The sequence below is a fragment of the Rhinoderma darwinii genome, chromosome 1 (genome assembly GCF_050947455.1).
Source record: "Rhinoderma darwinii isolate aRhiDar2 chromosome 1, aRhiDar2.hap1, whole genome shotgun sequence".
In the NCBI taxonomy this organism is placed as follows: Eukaryota; Metazoa; Chordata; class Amphibia; order Anura; family Rhinodermatidae; genus Rhinoderma; species Rhinoderma darwinii.
The window spans coordinates 137139804-137159268 of NC_134687.1; the positions used below are offsets into that span (position 1 = coordinate 137139804).

Below are 19465 nucleotides of genomic sequence, written 5' to 3' on the forward strand. Positions count from 1 at the left end.
CAGTCGTGGGTCAGAGGACTCCAGAAGATATGAGCAAAGGAGTGGAAAATCCTCATGTAAAAGAAAGCACTTGTCATGTAATAATTCAAAGATCCCATTGCCTGATGGTTGTCAAAACAAGTTGTGCAGAGATTGTGTGCAGTCGGAATGGGGTGTGTCTACCACAATGTCTCATAAGATGAAATCCTTCATAAAGGAATGCGTAGATGAATCCATTCGAGAACTAGGATCTTCACGCTCTCAGGCATCGTCCAATCACCCTTTTAGCCCAAAGAGGAGGGCCTATAGAGATAATGCTTCTGTGTTGTCGTATGGTGACCTACAGGTCATAGAGGAGGTGTATACTTCTACATTGGAAGAGGATGGGGATCCTATGGGGGCTCTATTTGAGAAGATAAACCGTCTGATTCGGGCGGTCAGAGCAGATAAACCAGAGGTAGCATCGGAAGACCAGGAGATTCAAAAGAGACACAAGGCCTTTTCCATAGATGACACGGCTACGTTGTTTATGAAACGGGAGTGTAATTCTTTGGATAGAGCTCCAGTAATCAATAAGCATTTTTAATTGACGTAGAGCAGATTAAGGAGGGACGTACTCTTAAAATCCTTTAGATACATGGCTTTGGCCACAGATTTTCTTAGCAATGCTTCTAGTCAGTCTATCAGACTAGCTGTCAGAAGTATGGTGTTATCTGTCACAGGCTGTAGATCCATATGGCTTAAACCATGGATGGTTGATTGGAAATCCAAGAACACTTTATGTGCTATGGAGTATAAGCCTGGAAGGCTGTTTGGAGAGGAATTAGATGAACTGATGGAGAAACTTTCGGATAAAAAAGAGAAGTCTCCTCCTTTCTTTCAGAGACCCAGAAGAAGGTTTCCTCACAGAGGCTCCTCCTCTGCGGCTGGGGCTAGAAATCTCAGGGAGAGCTTTTGCTTTGGAGAAAGTGGCTCGGCTTCCCAAAGGGAAAGTTCTTGCGAATCTCGAAGAAGGGGCAGATCTCCTCTTCCTCCTACAATTTCTGATGCCAGGTTGCTGCCAGTTGGGGGAAGAATTCAGGAGTTTGCTACGGTCTGTCTAGATCAAGGCTTCATCTCAGAAGGCTACATGATAGATTTTCAGTCCCTTCCACTGCCAAGGTTCCAGGTCACTTCCTTACCTCCACATCCTCAGGCAAGGGATGTTTTCTTGGTCTCGATCAGATAATTTTTCCACATGAGGGTGTTATAAGAAATGCCCCAACTTTCAAGAGGCAAAGGTGTCTATTCTCCTTTATTCCTGGTCCCAAAGCCAGACTTAAAATTCAGGTTCATTTTAGATCTAAGGTACTTGAACACTTTCATAACAAAACACAGGTTTTGGATTGAGACTATAAGGTCCGCTATGGCTCTGCAGGAAGAGGGGGATTTCATGGCCACTTTGGACCTCATAGATGCATATCTGCACATCCCCATAGGAAGATCTTGCAGAAAGTTTCTAAGAGTTGACGTTCCAGTAGAAGGGTGTAATGAAACACTACCAGTTTATGTTTGTCTTCCGTTCGGACTGTCTTCAGCATCTTGTACTTTTACAAAAGTGGTGGCAGGCATGATGGTGAAACTGAAACGATTGTGTCATATTTGGACGACTGGCTGCTGATAGCCAGTCAGCTTCAGAATCAGCTTCAGGAAGTGATGATATTTTTGGTCAACTTAGATTGTCTTATAAAGAAAGTCAAATTTAATTCCAGCACAGATGTGCCGGTTTTTAGGGTTCATCCTGGACTCCTGGGGGATGCGAATTGCTTTCTCAGTGGAGAGAGTTCAGAACTTAGTAACCCAGATAAAAGTTCTGAGGCTGGTCAATGTTGTATCTTTCCGCAAAGTTTTGAGAACCCTAGGTTTTATGGCTTCAGCCATAGAGGCGGTTCCATGGGCCAGAGAGCACATGCGGGATCTCCAGCAGTACCTTCTATCCCAATGGAACAGATCCATAAAGACTCTAGAACATTTCATGGTTATCCCTTCCAGCATCAGAGAAACTCTGAAGTGGTTGTTAAGGCCAGTAAATAAATAATAATAATATTAATGGAGGTCAATAAAGTCACAGAGGTGGACAAGTTGGACGATTTTGATGACTGATGCCTCCGGGGCTGGATGGGGAGCCCACATACTGGGTCAGAGGACGCATGGGAATTGGACCCTCCAAGAACAATGGCTGTCATCAAATCTCAGGGAGTTGATGTCGGTCTCAAAAGCTCTAATACACTCCCAGTCCTTGTTAGAAGGCAGAGCTGTAAAGTTACAGTCGGGCAATGCTGTAACTGTCAGTTATCTGAACAGACAAGGGGAACCAGGTCCACTCTATTATTGAGAGGGACCGCTCGAATTATGAGATGGGCAGAGGTCCATCTTCCGGATCTGGTGGCAGTGCACTTCAGAGGGGTCAAGAATATCTGGGCAGACTGACTCGGTCGTCATCAAGCCATTCCGGGGAATGGGAACTGAACCCAGAGGTCTTCAACCAGATAGTCTGGAGAATGGGAAGTCCAATTTGATGGCTATTAGTGCCAATAGGAAGTGTCCAGAGTTCTGCTCCCTGTTTTGTCACGACAGGCCACTCGCACTCGACGCCCTTTCGATCAGATGGACTTTCAGGTTGGCATACATTTTTCCTCCAATTTCAATGATAATGAAGATATAGTCGAAGATTCGGAGGATCAGTCCGCAATAATAGTGACCCTACTCTTTTGGCCCAAACAAGTGTGGTTTCCCAGGTAACTTCAGATGGCCAGGGGCAACTTCTGGAAATTACTGCATCACCCAGATCTGTTATTACAGGACAGCCTGTTTTGTCAGAATGTCAAGATCCTCAGACTGAAGGCCTGGAAGTTGACAGACCCATACTGACCGAGCTCGGACTGCGTACTTTGGTTATAGAAACTTTGATGCAGGACCTGCAACTTCCAAGATCTACAAAAGGGTGGTTGAAACCTTTAAAAGATGGTCGGTGGTGCAAGGAGGGACAGGGAGTGAGATCTTAGTTGAGGACATCTTGTCATTTCTCCAAGCTGAGTTTGATAAGGGGCTAAAACCCAGCTACCTAGCAGTAAAAATTTCTGCCCTATCGGTCTGGTTTGGGAAATCTTGGGCCAGAGAACATTTGAGGAAGAGATTTGTGAATGCTACAAGAAGGCTCAGGCCATGGGTCTTAGAACCACACCCTAACTGCAACCTCCTGCTGGTTTTGAGGGTTCTCACGAAGTTCTATTTTGAGCCTTTGCAAATGCTAGATATGAAGATGTTGATCTTCAAAGTTTTATTTTTGGTTACAGTCACATCGGGTAAGAGGGTAAGCGACATCCAAGCTTTAGCATATGAGGAACCTTACAAAGCTTTCCTCCCAGGAAGAGTGGTTATGAGAACACTACCAGACTTTCACCCTAAAGTACCATCAATAACAAATATCAATCAAGAGATATGTTTGTGGCGGAGTTAGATGCTTCCGTTCAAAACCTGCACACATTAAATGTGGGTCCAGCTCTACAGTTATACATTGAAAGGACTAGGTCCTTTAGGAAAGTAGAGAACTTGTTTTATCATGTTTCTTCCAAGGAAGAAAGGATTTAAGGTTTCTAAGGCAACATTAGCCAGATGGCTAAGGGAGACTATTACCCTTGGTTATAAACTAGCAGGGGAATCTCCTCCAGAAGGAGTTTGCGCCCTTTCTCCCCGAGCAATGGCCTCTTCGTGGGCAGAGAGAGAGAGGTTTCCAGTAGGGCGGATCTGTGCAGCAGCCTTGTGGTCTCAGGTGAACACCTTCATGAAGCACTATAGACTGGACATTGGGGCTTCAGGGGAAGCAGCTGTCAGACTTACAGTTTTGTCTTCATCTTGCCCACCCATATGATCTTGCCATATCCCATTTGTTTCTGTGCTGCTGCGTAGGAAGACCAGGAAAGAAGGAATTATACTTACGCTATTCTTCATTCCTGTATTCCACACAGCAGCAGCATTCTATCCCTCCCAATAAATTAGTTTTCTGCATGTACAGTAGTCTTTTTAAAGACACAGGGAAGGGGTGGAGATTAGGTCCTATTTGTAGTCTTGTTAATAATTTTTTGTTTCTTGGCACCTGTCCTACCAATAGTGGAGAATGAACCCATTTGTTTATGTGGTGCTGCTTGGACTACAGGAAAGAAGAATAGCGTAAGTATAATTTCTTATTTTTTTGATAAAAACCCAATTTAAAACTTGTTCAAAATATAATAATACATTGATTTATTTATTTTTAAAAATTGCCTACCAAGGTTTACATAGCTTACAAGGATTTTTATTTTATTTTAGTGGCCAATGCTCAGACATTAATTTTTAGCAGTGTTCAGCAAAAAACCGATTGCTTCCAAATATCTCTATTTAAATGAATAAACTTACAACATGCAATATTTTTTTTTTTTATGTAGCTTAGCTAGCAAATAATTTGGTTTCAAGTTTTCAACTCTTCACATGTACTACATTTGTGGTTTCTTGGGTGCTATACTTCAAAATAATGGTTGGTGTAAAATTCTCACAGAAAAATATGCTGCTATTTGTCGGAGTACAGGAAATCAACTTACCCAAGTTTTTTTAGTTTTTAAATTGACTATTCAGTCCTCTATTAAGGAATCTGATAATATTTTTTTGCCGTTTAATATAAATCTACATTTCTGTTTTCCAGCACTGGGTACCAATGTATTTACTATTCACCTGAGAAGACGTCAAAGGCAAAAGAAATTTTAAGCAACATCAATCACCTGCAACCTCTTATATCAAGCCATACAGACCTCCTGCTTAATTCAGCAAGACAGCGCTGTGCGGACAGCCTCAGAAATTCTTTAAAAGCACTTTCAGAAACGGTGAGATCCAAATCTGCCATGCAATGTATAAAAATAGACTTCCTCCTAATGCTTCTCTTTTATTTAATGTACAGGTTGACATTCGCTACATTACAGAATATACAGTACTCACTTTGAAAGGTAGACTTCAAAATGCCAAGGCAAAGCAATACCAAACACCTAATTCCTTTTGAAAAAAGCAATTTAACGTTTTCTGTATCTTTATTTTCTGCTTTTAAAGGTATTTTTGAAAGTAAGATTGCAGGCTTTTGAGAGGCAGCAGGTTCTGTTATTAAATTGAGTTATTTTATTGCAGCGCAGCGTCCTTCCCTTTCTAATGCTAATAATTGTTGCAGAGAAGCAAGTAGAAGATAATGTTCTTTTAAGCTGGAATATCCTCTTTTGTTTAGTTTTATCTAAAAGTGATTTTTTTTTTTACACAGTTACAATCTGCAGCAATTGTACTGCAAACACAGCACTAAAACGTGAGAAAATGGAGTAACATATTTTACGGCTGGTGGCTCGCTTCTGAATGGGCCTATGAAAATGACTATTGCTGAGCAGATAGACTATACAGAACAATAGGAATTGGAAGGATAGTAACAGACTTTGCATCAAAGGAATTGAATATACGTGTAGAATGATTGTTTATTCACGACACTGACAAGTACCTGACTTATAAATCTGTAAATGTGACTGATATTAATGGAGACTCCCACCTCTATCATGTCCATATGCTGCGACAGAGTACAGGAACTCATGTCAATTATTTTGCACCAAACTATTACAACTTTAAAGGCATAGCCGCTGCATAGGCTTCCTTAGTGCTGTAACTCTAAATACAGATGTAGCCAAGTTTATCTTAACTTGCTGCAGCGTGATATCACACAACAAAAGCCATTGAAAAGTCATTGAAAAAGTCAAATATCTTGCCACTGTGTATTTAATGTGTTAAGAGTCCAGATAAAGATGGCTACATCTGTATCTAAAAGACACTACTAGCAATTTGGTACAGGCTGTGAGTACCTAAGTCTAATAATATATATACAGCTCTTTAATAGTGGCGTCTACTACAGATGAATTATAGAACATCTACTTGACAATAGGAATAATATGAAATTACTTTAATTAGCAGACCTAATGATCAGACATTGACGAAATGAATACACAATTTGCCAGTAAGGGAAGATAACCTATAGAGTTCCTACAATAAATTGGTTACATAAACTATGCTGCTATCTTTGTCTGTCTAGACCAGGGGTGGGCAAACTTTTTGACTCGCGGGCCACAATGGGTTCTAAAATTTGACAGAGGGGCCGGGCCAGGAGCATTTGGAGGGAGTGTTTGGGCCGGATATACTAAAGCATTAAATGTAGTGTGTGCAAACCTCATAGCACAGTAAGAACACTACAACCCAATTTATTAACTGTCTTTCAAATGTGAAAAATAGCCCTTATCAGTTAATAAATTTGTCTCAAGGAATATGCAAGATATGGCATTTACATACTATTTCGCAGATACTGGGAGAAGGAAATGTAAATAGATTAAAATAACATACGCACTGTGATTTATCAAGAAAAAAGTTCTGTTGACTCTGTAAATTAGCTGCCAACCTCTGAGCAGTAGCCGCCCGTTCTTGTGTTGACTGCTTGCTAGCATAGTTTGCATGCTTCGTGGCAAAGTGACGGCTGATATTGTACTCTTTGAAAACCGAAGGGCTTAATGGTGACGTGAAACGAAGTGAAAATTAAAGTGAAATAAAGAGAAATACGCGCCACATTAACCCCTTAATGACCGGGCCATTTTGCACGTTAATGACCAAGGATTATTTTTTGTTTTTCCACGGTCGCATTCCAAGAGTCGTAACTCTTTTTTTATTCCGTCGACATAGCCGTATAAGGGCTTGTTTTTTGCGGGACGAGTTGTATTTTGTAAATGTACCATTTTTAGATGCTTATAACATATTGATTAACTTTTATTAACTTTATTTTAGGAGAGAATTGAAAATAAGCAGCTATTCCAGCATTAATTTTCACGTTATAAATTTACGCCGTTTACTATGCAGCGTAAATAACATGTTAACTTTATTCTATGGGTCGGCACGATTACAGGGATACCAAATGTGTAAAGGTTTTATATGTTTTTTCTACGTTTGCACAATAAAAACCCTTTTAGAAAAAAATTACTTGTTTTTGCATCGCTGCGTTCCAAGAGGCGTAATTTTTTTATTTTTCCGTCGATGTGGCCGTACGTGGGATTGATTTTTGCGGGACAATGTGTAGTTTTCATTAGTACTATTTTGGGGTACATAGGACTTATAGATGAACTTTTATTTTATTTTTTATGGGGGGAATGGGAGAAAAGAGAGAATTTTGCCGTTGTTTTTTGCGTTTTCTTTGGACGCCGTTCATCCGGCGGTTTAATTAATGTGTTCATTTTATTGGTCAAGTTGTTACGATCGCGGGGATACCATATATGTGTATGTGTGATTTGTTTTGACCGTTTTATTAAATAAAACCACTTTTTGGGGCAAAAAAGTAGTTTTATTTGACTTTGACTGTAATTTTTTTTATTTTTTTTTTCACAAACTTTATTTAACGGTTTTACTTTTTTTTTTTTAGTCCCACCAGGGGACTTCACTATGCGATATGCCGATCGCATATATAATGCTTTGGTATACTTCGTATACCGAAGCATTATTGCCTGTCAGTGTAAAACTGACAGGCAACCTATTAGGTCATGCCTCTGGCATCGCCTAACAGGCAGATGCTGAAGACAGACCTGGGGGTCTTTGTTAGACCCCCGGCTGTCATGGAAACCCGACGGCGACCCGCGATTTGTTTGCGGGGGCGCCGATCGGGAGACAGAGGGAGTTCCCCCCTCTGTCAAACACATTAAATGCCGCTGTCACTGTTGACAGCGGCATTTAATGGGTTAAACTGCCGGAATCGGCGCGTGCTTCGATTCCGGCAGTTGCAGCAGGAGCCAGGCTGAGTATAACAGCCGTGCTCCTGCCGCTGATCGCGTGGGTAAACTGTCAGTACCCGCGCGATCTCAGGACGGATATATCCGTCCTCCTGCGCGAACTAGCAGCTGCTGAGGACGGATATATCCGTCCTTCGGCGTTAAGGGGTTAACAACGGTCAATGTGTTTTGAGTGCGCCATCTATTGGGAAAACGTGGGCATTGCAGGGAAAGGGGAAAAAAAAGGAGGTTTTTACTATTATTTGGACAAGTTCGGCGGGCCGGATTAAAAAGCCTAACGGGCCGTATGTGGCCCGCGGGCCGTAGTTTGCCCATGTCTGGTCTAGACAGTTAAAAGGGGTTGTCCGGGATCAGCAAAAAAGGTGAGAGGTTTTTTTCCCCGGAAACAGTGTCACACTTGATCATAGGCTGGTTCTCAAATATACTTGAATGGGGCAATTATTTTTTCTTAGTGTCCTAAATACCCTTTTATGCACAGATATATTTGCTTTAATCCATTATACTTTGACTTTAACCATAAGAAATAGGCCAGGATCTCACACCTACTTTTGATCCAGTTTTTTATGCAGTTTTTGGCTCAGTTTTTTGAGCCAACGTCAGGAGTGGATCTAAAAGGAAGAAAAAAGCATAAAGAAAAGACAGGTGCGTGCGTGCGTGTGTATTCCTGACCAAATAACATAAATATGTAAGGTACCACAAAAGTTATTTTTTTGGGATACAGACATTTTGTTGACCAATCCATATTCCTTTATATAAAACAAAATATACCCGGCCAAAAATGTCAGAACCTAGCCTAATGTATGGATTTACTTTTGCTTTTACATAGTATGATATTGAATGTTCTTGTTACTTCCCATGAACTTGAAACCCATCAAGTGAGTTACTTAGTTCTTGCTACTGTAAAGCAAGTATAGCTGTTGTAAGCAAGCTATACCTCTTAGCTTTCCAAAGATAGAGCCTATCCGCTATCTCATCCTGAAATCCGTTGCAAGTGAGTCATTTTTCCCCAGTACATTAAAATAAAAACCAGTTCAAACGAAAGACTTCGGAAAAGGAACCTTTCATGCACATCTTTGATATGTTCCTTTCATAAGAAGATTTGACGTATTGGCTGCAATTGGGCTGTGGCAGCCTGGGCAGGTGTCCTTAACTTGCATAATGCTTCAAGCACATTATTTATTTACATTGTTTTTGATTTTGACATTTATTGGGACTAACTTAAAAGAACAACAACTGCTTGGGAAGTTATTCCCTCAGAAACCAGCCAGACACGATTTGGATTGAGAAGAAAGAAGTCTATGTAGACAGATGGCCTGTGAAGCCCATACCTCCGCAATGCTATGAGCAGCATTAGATCTTTATAGCTTGGAGTGATTTCAAGGCATGACACAATTCAGAGCAGTTTACACTGAACCACCGTTGTCTTTCAATAAGGAAGAAATGTCAAAATGTAATGATCCATTCACTATATTATAAACGACTAGTGCTCGCTGTCGCTTTTAAAAAAAAAGTAAGCTACCTCAGTCTTGCTACTGTACTAAAGCTAATTTCACGTCTTAGAGAGGATCTGTCACTAGTTTAGTAATGCCCTATCTCCTAGCTAATCTAATAGGCGCTGTCACACTGATAATGCTAGCGAAAATTAAATATTATTTTAAAAGTTATGAGCTTTTTTTTCTAAATATGCAAACGAGGATATATTAGCCTAAAAAGACGCCCCGTATGAACTAAATGCTGTTTTTCCCATTGATTTCAATGGGCAGATGTTTGTAGGCGTTCAGCTTCCGGTTTTTCGAGGCGTAAACGCCCCAAAATACGCCTGAAAGCACTGTGAGAATAAGGTGTATGGTGAGGGTTCATTGTCTCAGTTAGGGTAAGTTTATAGTCGGGATGCATGGTGGGGCTGTTTTAGACTACAACAACCTTCACTCTTATTGCTCACAAATTGGAACAATGTTTCACTTTGAAAATGTTCCACAAAAAAAAATCTACCATGAATGAATATGTCCTAAGCTAGTAAAGGTGTATGCTGGGGTCTCTTGTAATCTAAGACAACTCCCACTGTGCACCCTCATTGTCTTAGTACTCCCAAAATCATGCTGAGGGCCCTAAGGTTAGGTTCACATGAAATTTCTGCTGCAGAACTCTTATGTGCCCACATACACTCCTTAACATTGAAATTGCAACACCAAGAAGGAAAAGTTTTTGATTCGTGGAAATCACAGGATCGACAGACATGTTAATGATATGCAAATGATAAAAAAAAAATTGATACAAAATATTCCAAACATTTTGATTTATTCAGTATCTATTATGAGCGGCACACGCCTTGGCAGGCTATCAATGAGAATATTAATTGGTGTCTGATGTTATGCCACACTGAATGCATTTGGGCACGCAAATCATCAAGAGTGGCTGCTGGCAGCTCCCTTTGCAATTGCCGACCAATGACGTCTGGCTATCATTGCATCCGAGACAAAAGCGTCATTCATCGCTAAAGCGGATAGACCTCTATTCCAGCCTCCATTGTTGGCTTGCTGTGCTGTCATGATAGCCTTTGAGAACGGTGGCGTGTCATAAATTGAACACCTGTAGCTGGACATCTGGCTCATAGCCTAATGTTGTGCAAATGCCTTCTGATGGTTTGTGTCTACACTGGCTGCCACCCTAGGCTTGGGATGTAACGTCCAATTGCACTTGCAGTACAGAATGGATCACTACGCACCATTCTTCCAATCAGACAATCCATCTGTGCAGGGGTTCGCTTCTGCGCATTTCCGTTTGTTCTTCCAACCTCCCGGACACGCAATGTTGAACAGTTCTGACATCTCGGCCAAAGCGCATAGCGATCTGCTGGAGTGATAAACCAAGGTCTCTCTTTTCAAGGATTCTGTCCCTCTCAGTTTGCGACAAGTGTCGATAACTGGAGGATGAACAGGAGACATCGCACAATCATCCCACACCACTTTATCCAATTTTTGAGGTTTCATGTGGCTAAAAACTTTGCTTTCAGTCTGGCTTTTATGCCTCTCCCACATTCCACAGATTGGTGCTCGGTTCTTGAAAATTTTATCATATGCAGATCTTAGTGACACATGCTACTTCCTCGATTCGCATAATCTTATGGCTTGCCCTTCTTGGTGTTGCAATTTAAATGTTGAGAAGTGTATTCCTGAAAAATGTATGTTACATTTATTTGCCTTTAGTGTTCATATTTATTGATACTTTGGCATTCAAAAGAATTTTCCAGAAAGATGATGTAAAGGATCTGCCAGGCACAACTTCTGTGTATACGCCCATAGGTAATCAGTCTGCACCTGAGTCTATGTCTCTGAGACTGACTCCAGCTTCCACCACTCAGGATGGCAGGCTTAGGAGTGGGAGAGCCTATCGCAGCCTGGCCAGACGGAGCTAGCTTCCGCCCTCTGTCTATTTATACCTGCCTTTCCTGTTCCTCCTTTGCTTGTGATTCTTCTCGTGTGGTTTCCTGGCCCAGCTACAGCTTCTGACTATTTGATCCTGCTCCATACTGACCCTGGCTTTCTGACTACTCTCCTGCTCTGCGTTTGGTACCTCGTGCACTCCTGGTTTGACTCGGCTCGTTCACCACTCTTGTTGCTCACGGTGTTGCCGTGGGCAACTGCCCCATTTCCCTTTGCTTTGTGTTCCCTTGTCTGTTTGTCTCTTGCACTTACTGAGCGTAGGGACCGCCGCCCAGTTGTACCCCGTCGCCTAGGGCGGGTCGTTGCAAGTAGGCAGGGACAGAGTGGCGGGTAGATTAGGGCTCACTTGTCCGTTTCCCTACCCCGGTCATTACAGATGATCTCCAATTTGAGCACACTGAAAAAGAATTGTTACCCCTGACATAGTATATTAGAATTGTATCACCTGTTTTACATGTTTTTATATTACATATTACATTTTTTTATTATTATTTGCTATCTGGAAACAGTCATTAATCTGCTGTTGACATATCTGTTCTTATTATCAGTCTCCGTTTAGTACTTTGTGCATGATGTTCTCTTGCTGTAAATGGGCTGTCAATCTGATTGGTTAGGTAGCTACTTTATCGCCCCCTGCAGCCCTGCTCTTTAACATAGGAATACCTAGTGAGAGTCTAAAGGCGTTTTTACACAAGCAGATATTCATATTGGCAATCGCCAACACAATCGCTGTAAGTGACCTAACAACGATTACAAGCGTTTACACAAAACGTTATTAGCTATCTGTTTCAAAATGTGTTGTTTGGTCATTTAATCGAATGTCGTATTTTATCGCTAGTCATTCAGTCGCTTAACCTATTTATATTAAGCGATTATCGAGCACGCTCACTTGTTAGTGTTAGAATCTGACTGTATTCTCATGTAAATGTGGCTTTAGAAATTCATATTTTATCAAACTATTTGGAGACAACAAATCTTTCTATACAATGTCTATAGGAACAGCCTGACTGCCCCCTCCCCCAAAATTTTCATTATGAGAAACCTTTATCAAACAACTTAGATTTTAACCCCTTTTATTATATTGTCTGTCATTTATCTCCCTACATAACAATAACAAAATACACATATGACTGAGTTGTGGAAGAACTACCTTTGTCTATAGTTAGTTTTAAAGAATCAGGTACCTTAGTTTATTAAGGTACAGATGTCTTAATAAGAATAAAAATGAAGTCATAATAAAAATCCATCTGCATCTTTTGCTTTTTGGTGGTTTCTAGGCAGCAACAGAGATTTCTGCATTGCACAGTGTAAAAATAAACTGGAAATAAAGAGAGATTAAAAAAAAGTAAAATGTAAAAGAACACAAAAATCTGCCTCTTACAGTGCTTTCAGAAAGTCTTCAGACCCTTCAAGTTTTTACCCATCATTCCTCAATCCCCATCTGCACTCAATGCCCCATATTGACAAAGTGAAAAGAGAATTTTAGAAATGTTTTCAAATTTATTAAAAATGAAAAATTTCGCATGGATATAAGTATTCAGACTCTTTACTATGACACTTGAAATTTTGCTCTGGGGACCTCCCATTTCTCTAGATCATCTTTGAAATGTTTCTACACCTTGATTGGAGTCCACCCTGTCTATATAAGGTATCACAATTGACATTGGATATCAGAGCAAAAACCAAGCTATGAGCAGGAAAGAACTGCCTATAGAGCCCAGAGACAGGCTTGTGTTAAAGGGAATGTGTTGCCAGAAAAACATGTTGTTTTTTTTTAAATTAAACATTTAGTGTGTAGGTGATTAAACATTGTTCAAATTTTTTTATTTTTTTTCACGAGTCAGGAAATATTATAAATTAATTCTAATTTATAATATTTCCCATTGCTGGTCACTAGATGGAGCTATTCCCAAAATTGCAGCATTGCAAAATTGGGTAAAAAGCCCTCGCTCTAGTGAGCTCTCAGCATCCCCCCCCTCCTTTATCCTGGCTAGTGCCGGGATAAACGAGGGGTTTGAACGGTCTAACCTCCTACACTGTGTGTCGCCATTTTTTGAGCTAACACACAGTGTAGAAGGTTTACATACAGTAGTAAACGTACACAAACACGAACATACATAGAAATCCCTTACCTGCTCCTGCCGCCGCGGCTCCCTCCGGCCCGTCCGCTCCGTCTGCTGCCGCTGGTCCAAGTGCACAAGTCCGGAAGCCGCGACCGGAAGTAGTAATCTTACTGTCCGGCCGCGACTTCCGGTCCACAGGAAAATGGCGCCGGACGGCGCGCATTTCAAATTGGACTGTGTGGGAGCGGCGCATGCGCAGTTCCCACACAGACGGCGTACATGTTAGTGGATGGAACGGGCCCCGTTCGCAGTCCCTATGGGACTGTGGCTGCCGTATTCCATGTCTGTATGTGTCGTTAATCGACACATACAGAAATGGAAAAAAAAATGGCAGCCCCCATAGGGAAGAAAAAGTGTAAAAATAAGAAAAAGTAAAACACAAACACACAAATAAATATAAACGTTTTTAATAAAGCACTAACATCTTTAACATATTTAAAAAAAAATTGTGATGACACTGTTCCTTTAAGGAACAGATCTGGAGAAGGGTACAAAAAAAATTTCTGCTGCACTGAAAGTTTCCACGAGCACAGCGGCCTCCATAATTCTTAAATGGAAGAAGTTTGGAACAACCAGGAATCTTCCTAGAGCTGGCCGCCCCACCAAACCAAGTAAACAGGGAGAAGGGCCTTGGTAAGAGAGGTGACCAAGAACCCAATGGTCACTCTGGCTGAGCTCCAAAGATCCTATCAGCAGAAGGGAGAAATTTGCAGAAGGTCAACCATTACTGCAGCATTCCACCAATCTGTGCTTTATGGCAGAGTGGCCAGAAATAAGCCTATCCTCCGTAAAAGACACATGAAAGCCCATCTGGAGTTTGCAAAAAAGCACCTAAAGGACTCTCAGACTGTGAGAAACAAGATTCTGTGGTCTGATAAAACCAAGATTGAACTTTTTGGCCTCAAATCTAAGCGTCATGTCAGGAGGAGACCAGGCACTGCTCATCACCTGCCCAATACCATCCCTACAGTGAAGCATGATGGTAGCAGAATTATGCTGTGGGGGTGTTTTTCAGCGGCTGGGAGATGGAGACTGGTCAGGGTTGAGGAGACAATGAATGGAGCAAAATACAGAGATATTCTTAATGAAAACCTGATCCAGAGTGCTCTGGACCTCAGATTGGGCCGAAGGTTCACCTTCCAACAAGACAATGACCCTAAGCACACAGTCAATACAACACAGGAGTGGCTTAGGGACATCTCTGTGAATGTCCTTGCATGGCCCAGCCAGAGCCCAATCTGACTTGAACCCAATCGAACATCGCTGGAGAAACCTGAAAATGTCTGTCCACTGAAGGTCCTCATCCAATCTGACGGAGCTTGAGAGGAACTGCAGAGAAGAATGGCAGAAAATCCCCAAATGCAGGTGTGCAAACCTTGTGGCATCGTACCCAAGAAGACTGGAGGCTGTTATCGCTGCCAAAGTTGCTTCAACTAAGTACTGAGTAAAGGGTCTGAATACTTACGTCAATGCAATATTTTAGTTTTTCCTTTTCAATAAATTAGCAAAAATTACTAACATTCTGTTTTCACTGGGTCATTATGGGGTATTGAGTACAGAATAATGGGGGAAAACTTGAGTCTTATTTTAAGGTCTCAACATAGTAAAATGTAAAAACAATTGAAAGGGTCTGAAGACTTTCCGAATGCAGTGTATATCGTTTGTGCTAGTGAAAGTCAGATTTTCTCTGTTTTTAATGCTCCAAGTGCAATTTTCTTACATAGATGAAAATCATGTAGAACAAATACATAAGTGCCAAATGTTATTTCTGTCTAAAACTCATGAGATCGTTTCCTTTTCTTTTTGCTTGTTTATTATAACATGCATAGGTTTTTAGTTTGTATTACATTTTCTGCATTAGAGATCAAAAAGGGGATTTACCAGATTGCGCTATTTTTTTGTTTGTTTTACATAGCACTATAGACAGGGGCATGCATAACTTAGCAGAAACCAGATTCAAGTGTTCTTCTAGTATTCTTACTGCCACACCCCATTCTGGGAAATAAGGGCTTTACAATCTTCTTCAGGAACCCCATAGCAGTTGCACATGCTTCTCTGTAAAGGCCCTTTTACATCGGCCAATTATTGGGCAAACGAGCTGATTGCATCTTTCTAAATGCATAAACTTTTATCGTTGTCGGCAGCACATCTCTGTGTAAACAGGGAAACGCGCGGACAACATGATAGAACTGTATGGGGACGAGCGATCAGAGTAACGATCGCTCGTCCCCATACTGGCTCCTTGTGACAGGAGCAAACGAGCGCCGTTCAACGAGCTGTCTCATTGATGGGCGCTCATTTACACGACTGAGGTCGGGCCGTGTAATACTACCTTTATATGTACACCCTTGCCTGTAGGTAAACTGTGTTATCTTTCTTACAGTTATCATGATGCATTAATAATGCAGTATGATAAAAATCCCTCAAAGTTTAAAGATAAATTGATGTCTGCTACACTTGTAGTTCATTATCTGTCAGCTAATTCTGTATTTATTGCTTGAGATAAGCCTGTGGGAAATAATGGAGAGTTCAGCACATTGGTCTAGATTTACAGATTATTCCCAATTAGAAGCATTTATACTAATAGTCTGCTTGTCTCTGGTAAATTTTTACTATACCTTAATATCTTTATGTGTACACTGATCCAATTTTTTATAACAGCCAATTATTATGTATCTGTAGGCAAAACGTAACTGTTTGGGTTTTATATATTGTATATTGTATATTATCTTGAATTTTATATGAGGAAATTTGCTGTCACTCAAACTCACAATAACTTGTCATGCCAACCTACTCTTTTACTATGGATTTTATAGTCCTAGTCACTGTATTTATCTGGCTGTGATTACATTGTTTGTCATTAGGCATCAGTTATAGTTACAATCTTTCATCTGAACTATGGGGCATACGTATTTCACAATACTGTTTTTGAAAGTGCTAGTCAGAGTCTGGAAAGAAATTTGCCACATATGGTAGCCCTGCAGCCCAGAGTGTTAAAAATAATCAATCTTCTAATAAAAAGGGATCCTGTGCTGACAAGTTCCTTTTAACCCTTTGGTGACATGTGACATAACTGTACGTCACGCCAAGAGGGAGCCTTCTCCATACTCGGGGGTTGTCAGCTGTATGTCGGTGCCAGACGTTTACTCACTTAGATTCTGCAGTCAATAGCGACCGTAGCACCTAAGCAGTTAGGAAAAGGGGGTGTCTCCCTCAGTCAGCTCATCAGCCAACCACAGGGCTCCAAATTTTGTCATGGCAGCCTGTGGGGCTTTTGAAGGCCCCCAGGCCTGCCATCTTTCAACTTCTCTTAACCCTAGGGTTTAATAAGAGCCAGTTAAGGATAAGTTCACACAGGGTGGATACGCTCCGCAGAAGTACACCGCGTATCCGTCCTGCTGGCCAATTAGTAGTGCAGTTTTTCGCCCGGAATGTCCGCTGCGGAAATACTGCAATGAAAAAAAAAATGTATATACTTCCCATGGAGATGCTGACGTTATGCAAACCTGGGATGACGTTTCATCCCATGTAACCACTGCAGCCTGTGATTGGCTGCAGTGGTCACATGGAATGAAACGGCATTCCAGGAGGCCAGCCTGGACAAAGAAGCACAGAATTCTGGGTAAGTATAAGATATTTTCATTTTCATGTGTTGGGATTTTTTTGGCGGAATTGCAGATTTTCCGCCGCAAATATCACAACATCTTCTATTTCTTGCGGGTTTTACCTCCCCATTAAATTCAATTAGGAAAACCCGCCATAAAAAAGCAGTGATTACACAAATACAATTGAAATGCTGCAGATTAAAAAAAATGCACCACAAGTCAATTTCAATTTCCGAGCAGTTTTTCACTCTTCATTTATGCAGCGTGTGGATGAAATTTGTTAAAATTTGTTCACTATGCTGCTACTGTATTATGCTGTGGATTTTCCACAACTAAATTCGTTGCGGAAAATCCGCAGTATTTACGCTACATGGGAACCTCGGCCTAATAGTTTCAATCACTTCAATATGTAAGTATTGCAGTGTGTTGTACCAGCGATTAAATGACCTTTTGCTCCCTGGGGGGGGGACATAAATAAAAAATGAAGTGTTGAATAAAGGTTTTTTCTTTAATATAAATAATATTAAAAGTTCAGCAAAAAACTCCTTTTCACATTTTTCCTCTAAAGTCAGAATTACTGTTTTTAAATTACAGTTGTTTGGTCACCTGTGCTCCCAAAAAAAGGAATAAAAAGGGATGAAAGAGTCACATGAACCTCAAAATGGTACCAATAAAAACTACAGCTTGCCAGAAAAAAAAACAAGCCCTCGCACTGCTCAATCGACAGGAAAATAAAAGTTATGTCTTTCAGAACACCCAAAAAAATTTTTGTTGACAAAAAAATCTATCAATTTGGTATGACCTAATCATATTGACCCGCAAAATAAAGCTAAAATGTAGTTTTTACCTCGTGGTGAACGTTGTAAAAATGAAACTCAAAAAACAATGGAGGAATCGCTGTTCAGTTTCCCAGTACAATATATGGTATATTAAGTAGTGCCATTAAAAACTACAACTCAATCAGGCCCTCGTTTGGCTATGTCAACGAAAAAAAAAAAAAGTTAATGGCTTTTGGGATGTGGGAAGAAAAAAAATAAGAATGAAAAAAATGGCTAAGGCGGGCAGGAGTTAAAAGCGTTTCATGTAGGAGTTCTGAGAAAAATCCTTGAAAAATAAAGAAACAAAGCAAATTGTATTGTACAAAAAGAGGCTTTTGCTATATTAACGTCACCTTATTATGGCACCTCATTCTCTGCCTTATCACCATTTCCCATTGAAGCCGTAACACAATGAAATTATTTTCTTAGTAGGATTCAGATTGACGTTTTATTTCAATCCATATGACAGTTTATACAATCCCATCTGGATAGTAAAATTGTTAAGTGAAATGTTAATGGATGTCTTTAAAGCAGAATTATTCTACATCTATTTTTCTTATGTAAGTTATGAGCCTCGTCGCTGTCATAAATAGTATACTAAAACATAACTGTTTAACCTGCTAACAAATGGGATTTTATGATATTGTGGATTATTTAGAAATGAGGCACTCTAGCATGAGCCTTGATCGACCATCTCGGGAATGTGTCATGGCAGATACTTTACATAAAATGCGGTTTTTTTTAGTATATCTTTTTCTGTTTACAGACAGAGTTATTTGTCCATTCATTTAAAGACCAGTTAGTCAGCAATGCTCTCTTGGCGCTGTACACGGCACGGCCGGGCTGTGCAAATATAAAGCTTACAGACCCAAGAAGTAGCCCGACCGAGAATGATCTCCAGGGTCAGGACAACGCACACCCAATAAGCAGACAAGATTCTATTCCTCACCACTCTGAGTACGACGAGGAAGAATGGGTAAGTAATTCTGGTTCATCTCACCATATTGCTCATGGACTTTGATTTAAAATGATATGTAATGAGAATGCATTCACTATTTAATGTATAGCATTGCCATGAATCCTTTATATTTTAATAGGAACAGGTTCTTAAACCTTGATATCTATTCATGAAACAAAATTATGCAACATTTATGAAAATAAAGATAATCCTATCTGTTTGGATTTATTATTGGATGTAGTGTGTTATTCTACACACATTTTAATATGAAATAAATGTTAGTTTCTTGGAATAGATATGCCCTTTAACAGCACCTGCTTTACTGTCCCTTTTGGCTAAAGACCAAACCTTTTCACATACTTTTCCTAGCAGTCTAGGTACCTTTCATGCTTTTTATTGTGGTGGCATTAAGAGCTCTATGGGTGTAGTATTCAATAAAAGGCTAAGGGGAGAGATGGTACACAATATAAGTTTAAAGGGGTTGTCCAGGAATTTTTTATTGATGGCCTATCCTTAGGATAAGTCATCAATATCAGATCGGTGGGCGTCCGACTCCCGGTATCCCCACCAATCAGCTATTTGATGGGGGTGTGACGTTCCTCACCGCAGCATTTTCCTAGCTTAAAGGAACAGAGCCATACACTTCCGTAGCAGCTGTGTCTAGGATTGCATATCCAGTC

At 40.6% G+C, this 19465-nt stretch overlaps 1 protein-coding gene across 4 annotated transcripts in view; it reads left to right on the forward strand.

The window, feature by feature from the left end:
* The window catches only part of INPP4B (inositol polyphosphate-4-phosphatase type II B), a 622734-nt gene that overhangs the window by 522175 nt on the left and 81094 nt on the right, over nucleotides 1-19465 (forward strand). For all 4 annotated transcript variants that reach the window (XM_075860411.1, XM_075860409.1, XM_075860408.1 and 1 more), the window contains 2 exons: nucleotides 4697-4874; nucleotides 18594-18803. In XM_075860411.1, coding sequence (XP_075716526.1) covers nucleotides 4697-4874; nucleotides 18594-18803 — 388 coding nt within the window. The remainder of the gene's footprint in view (nucleotides 1-4696; nucleotides 4875-18593; nucleotides 18804-19465) is intronic.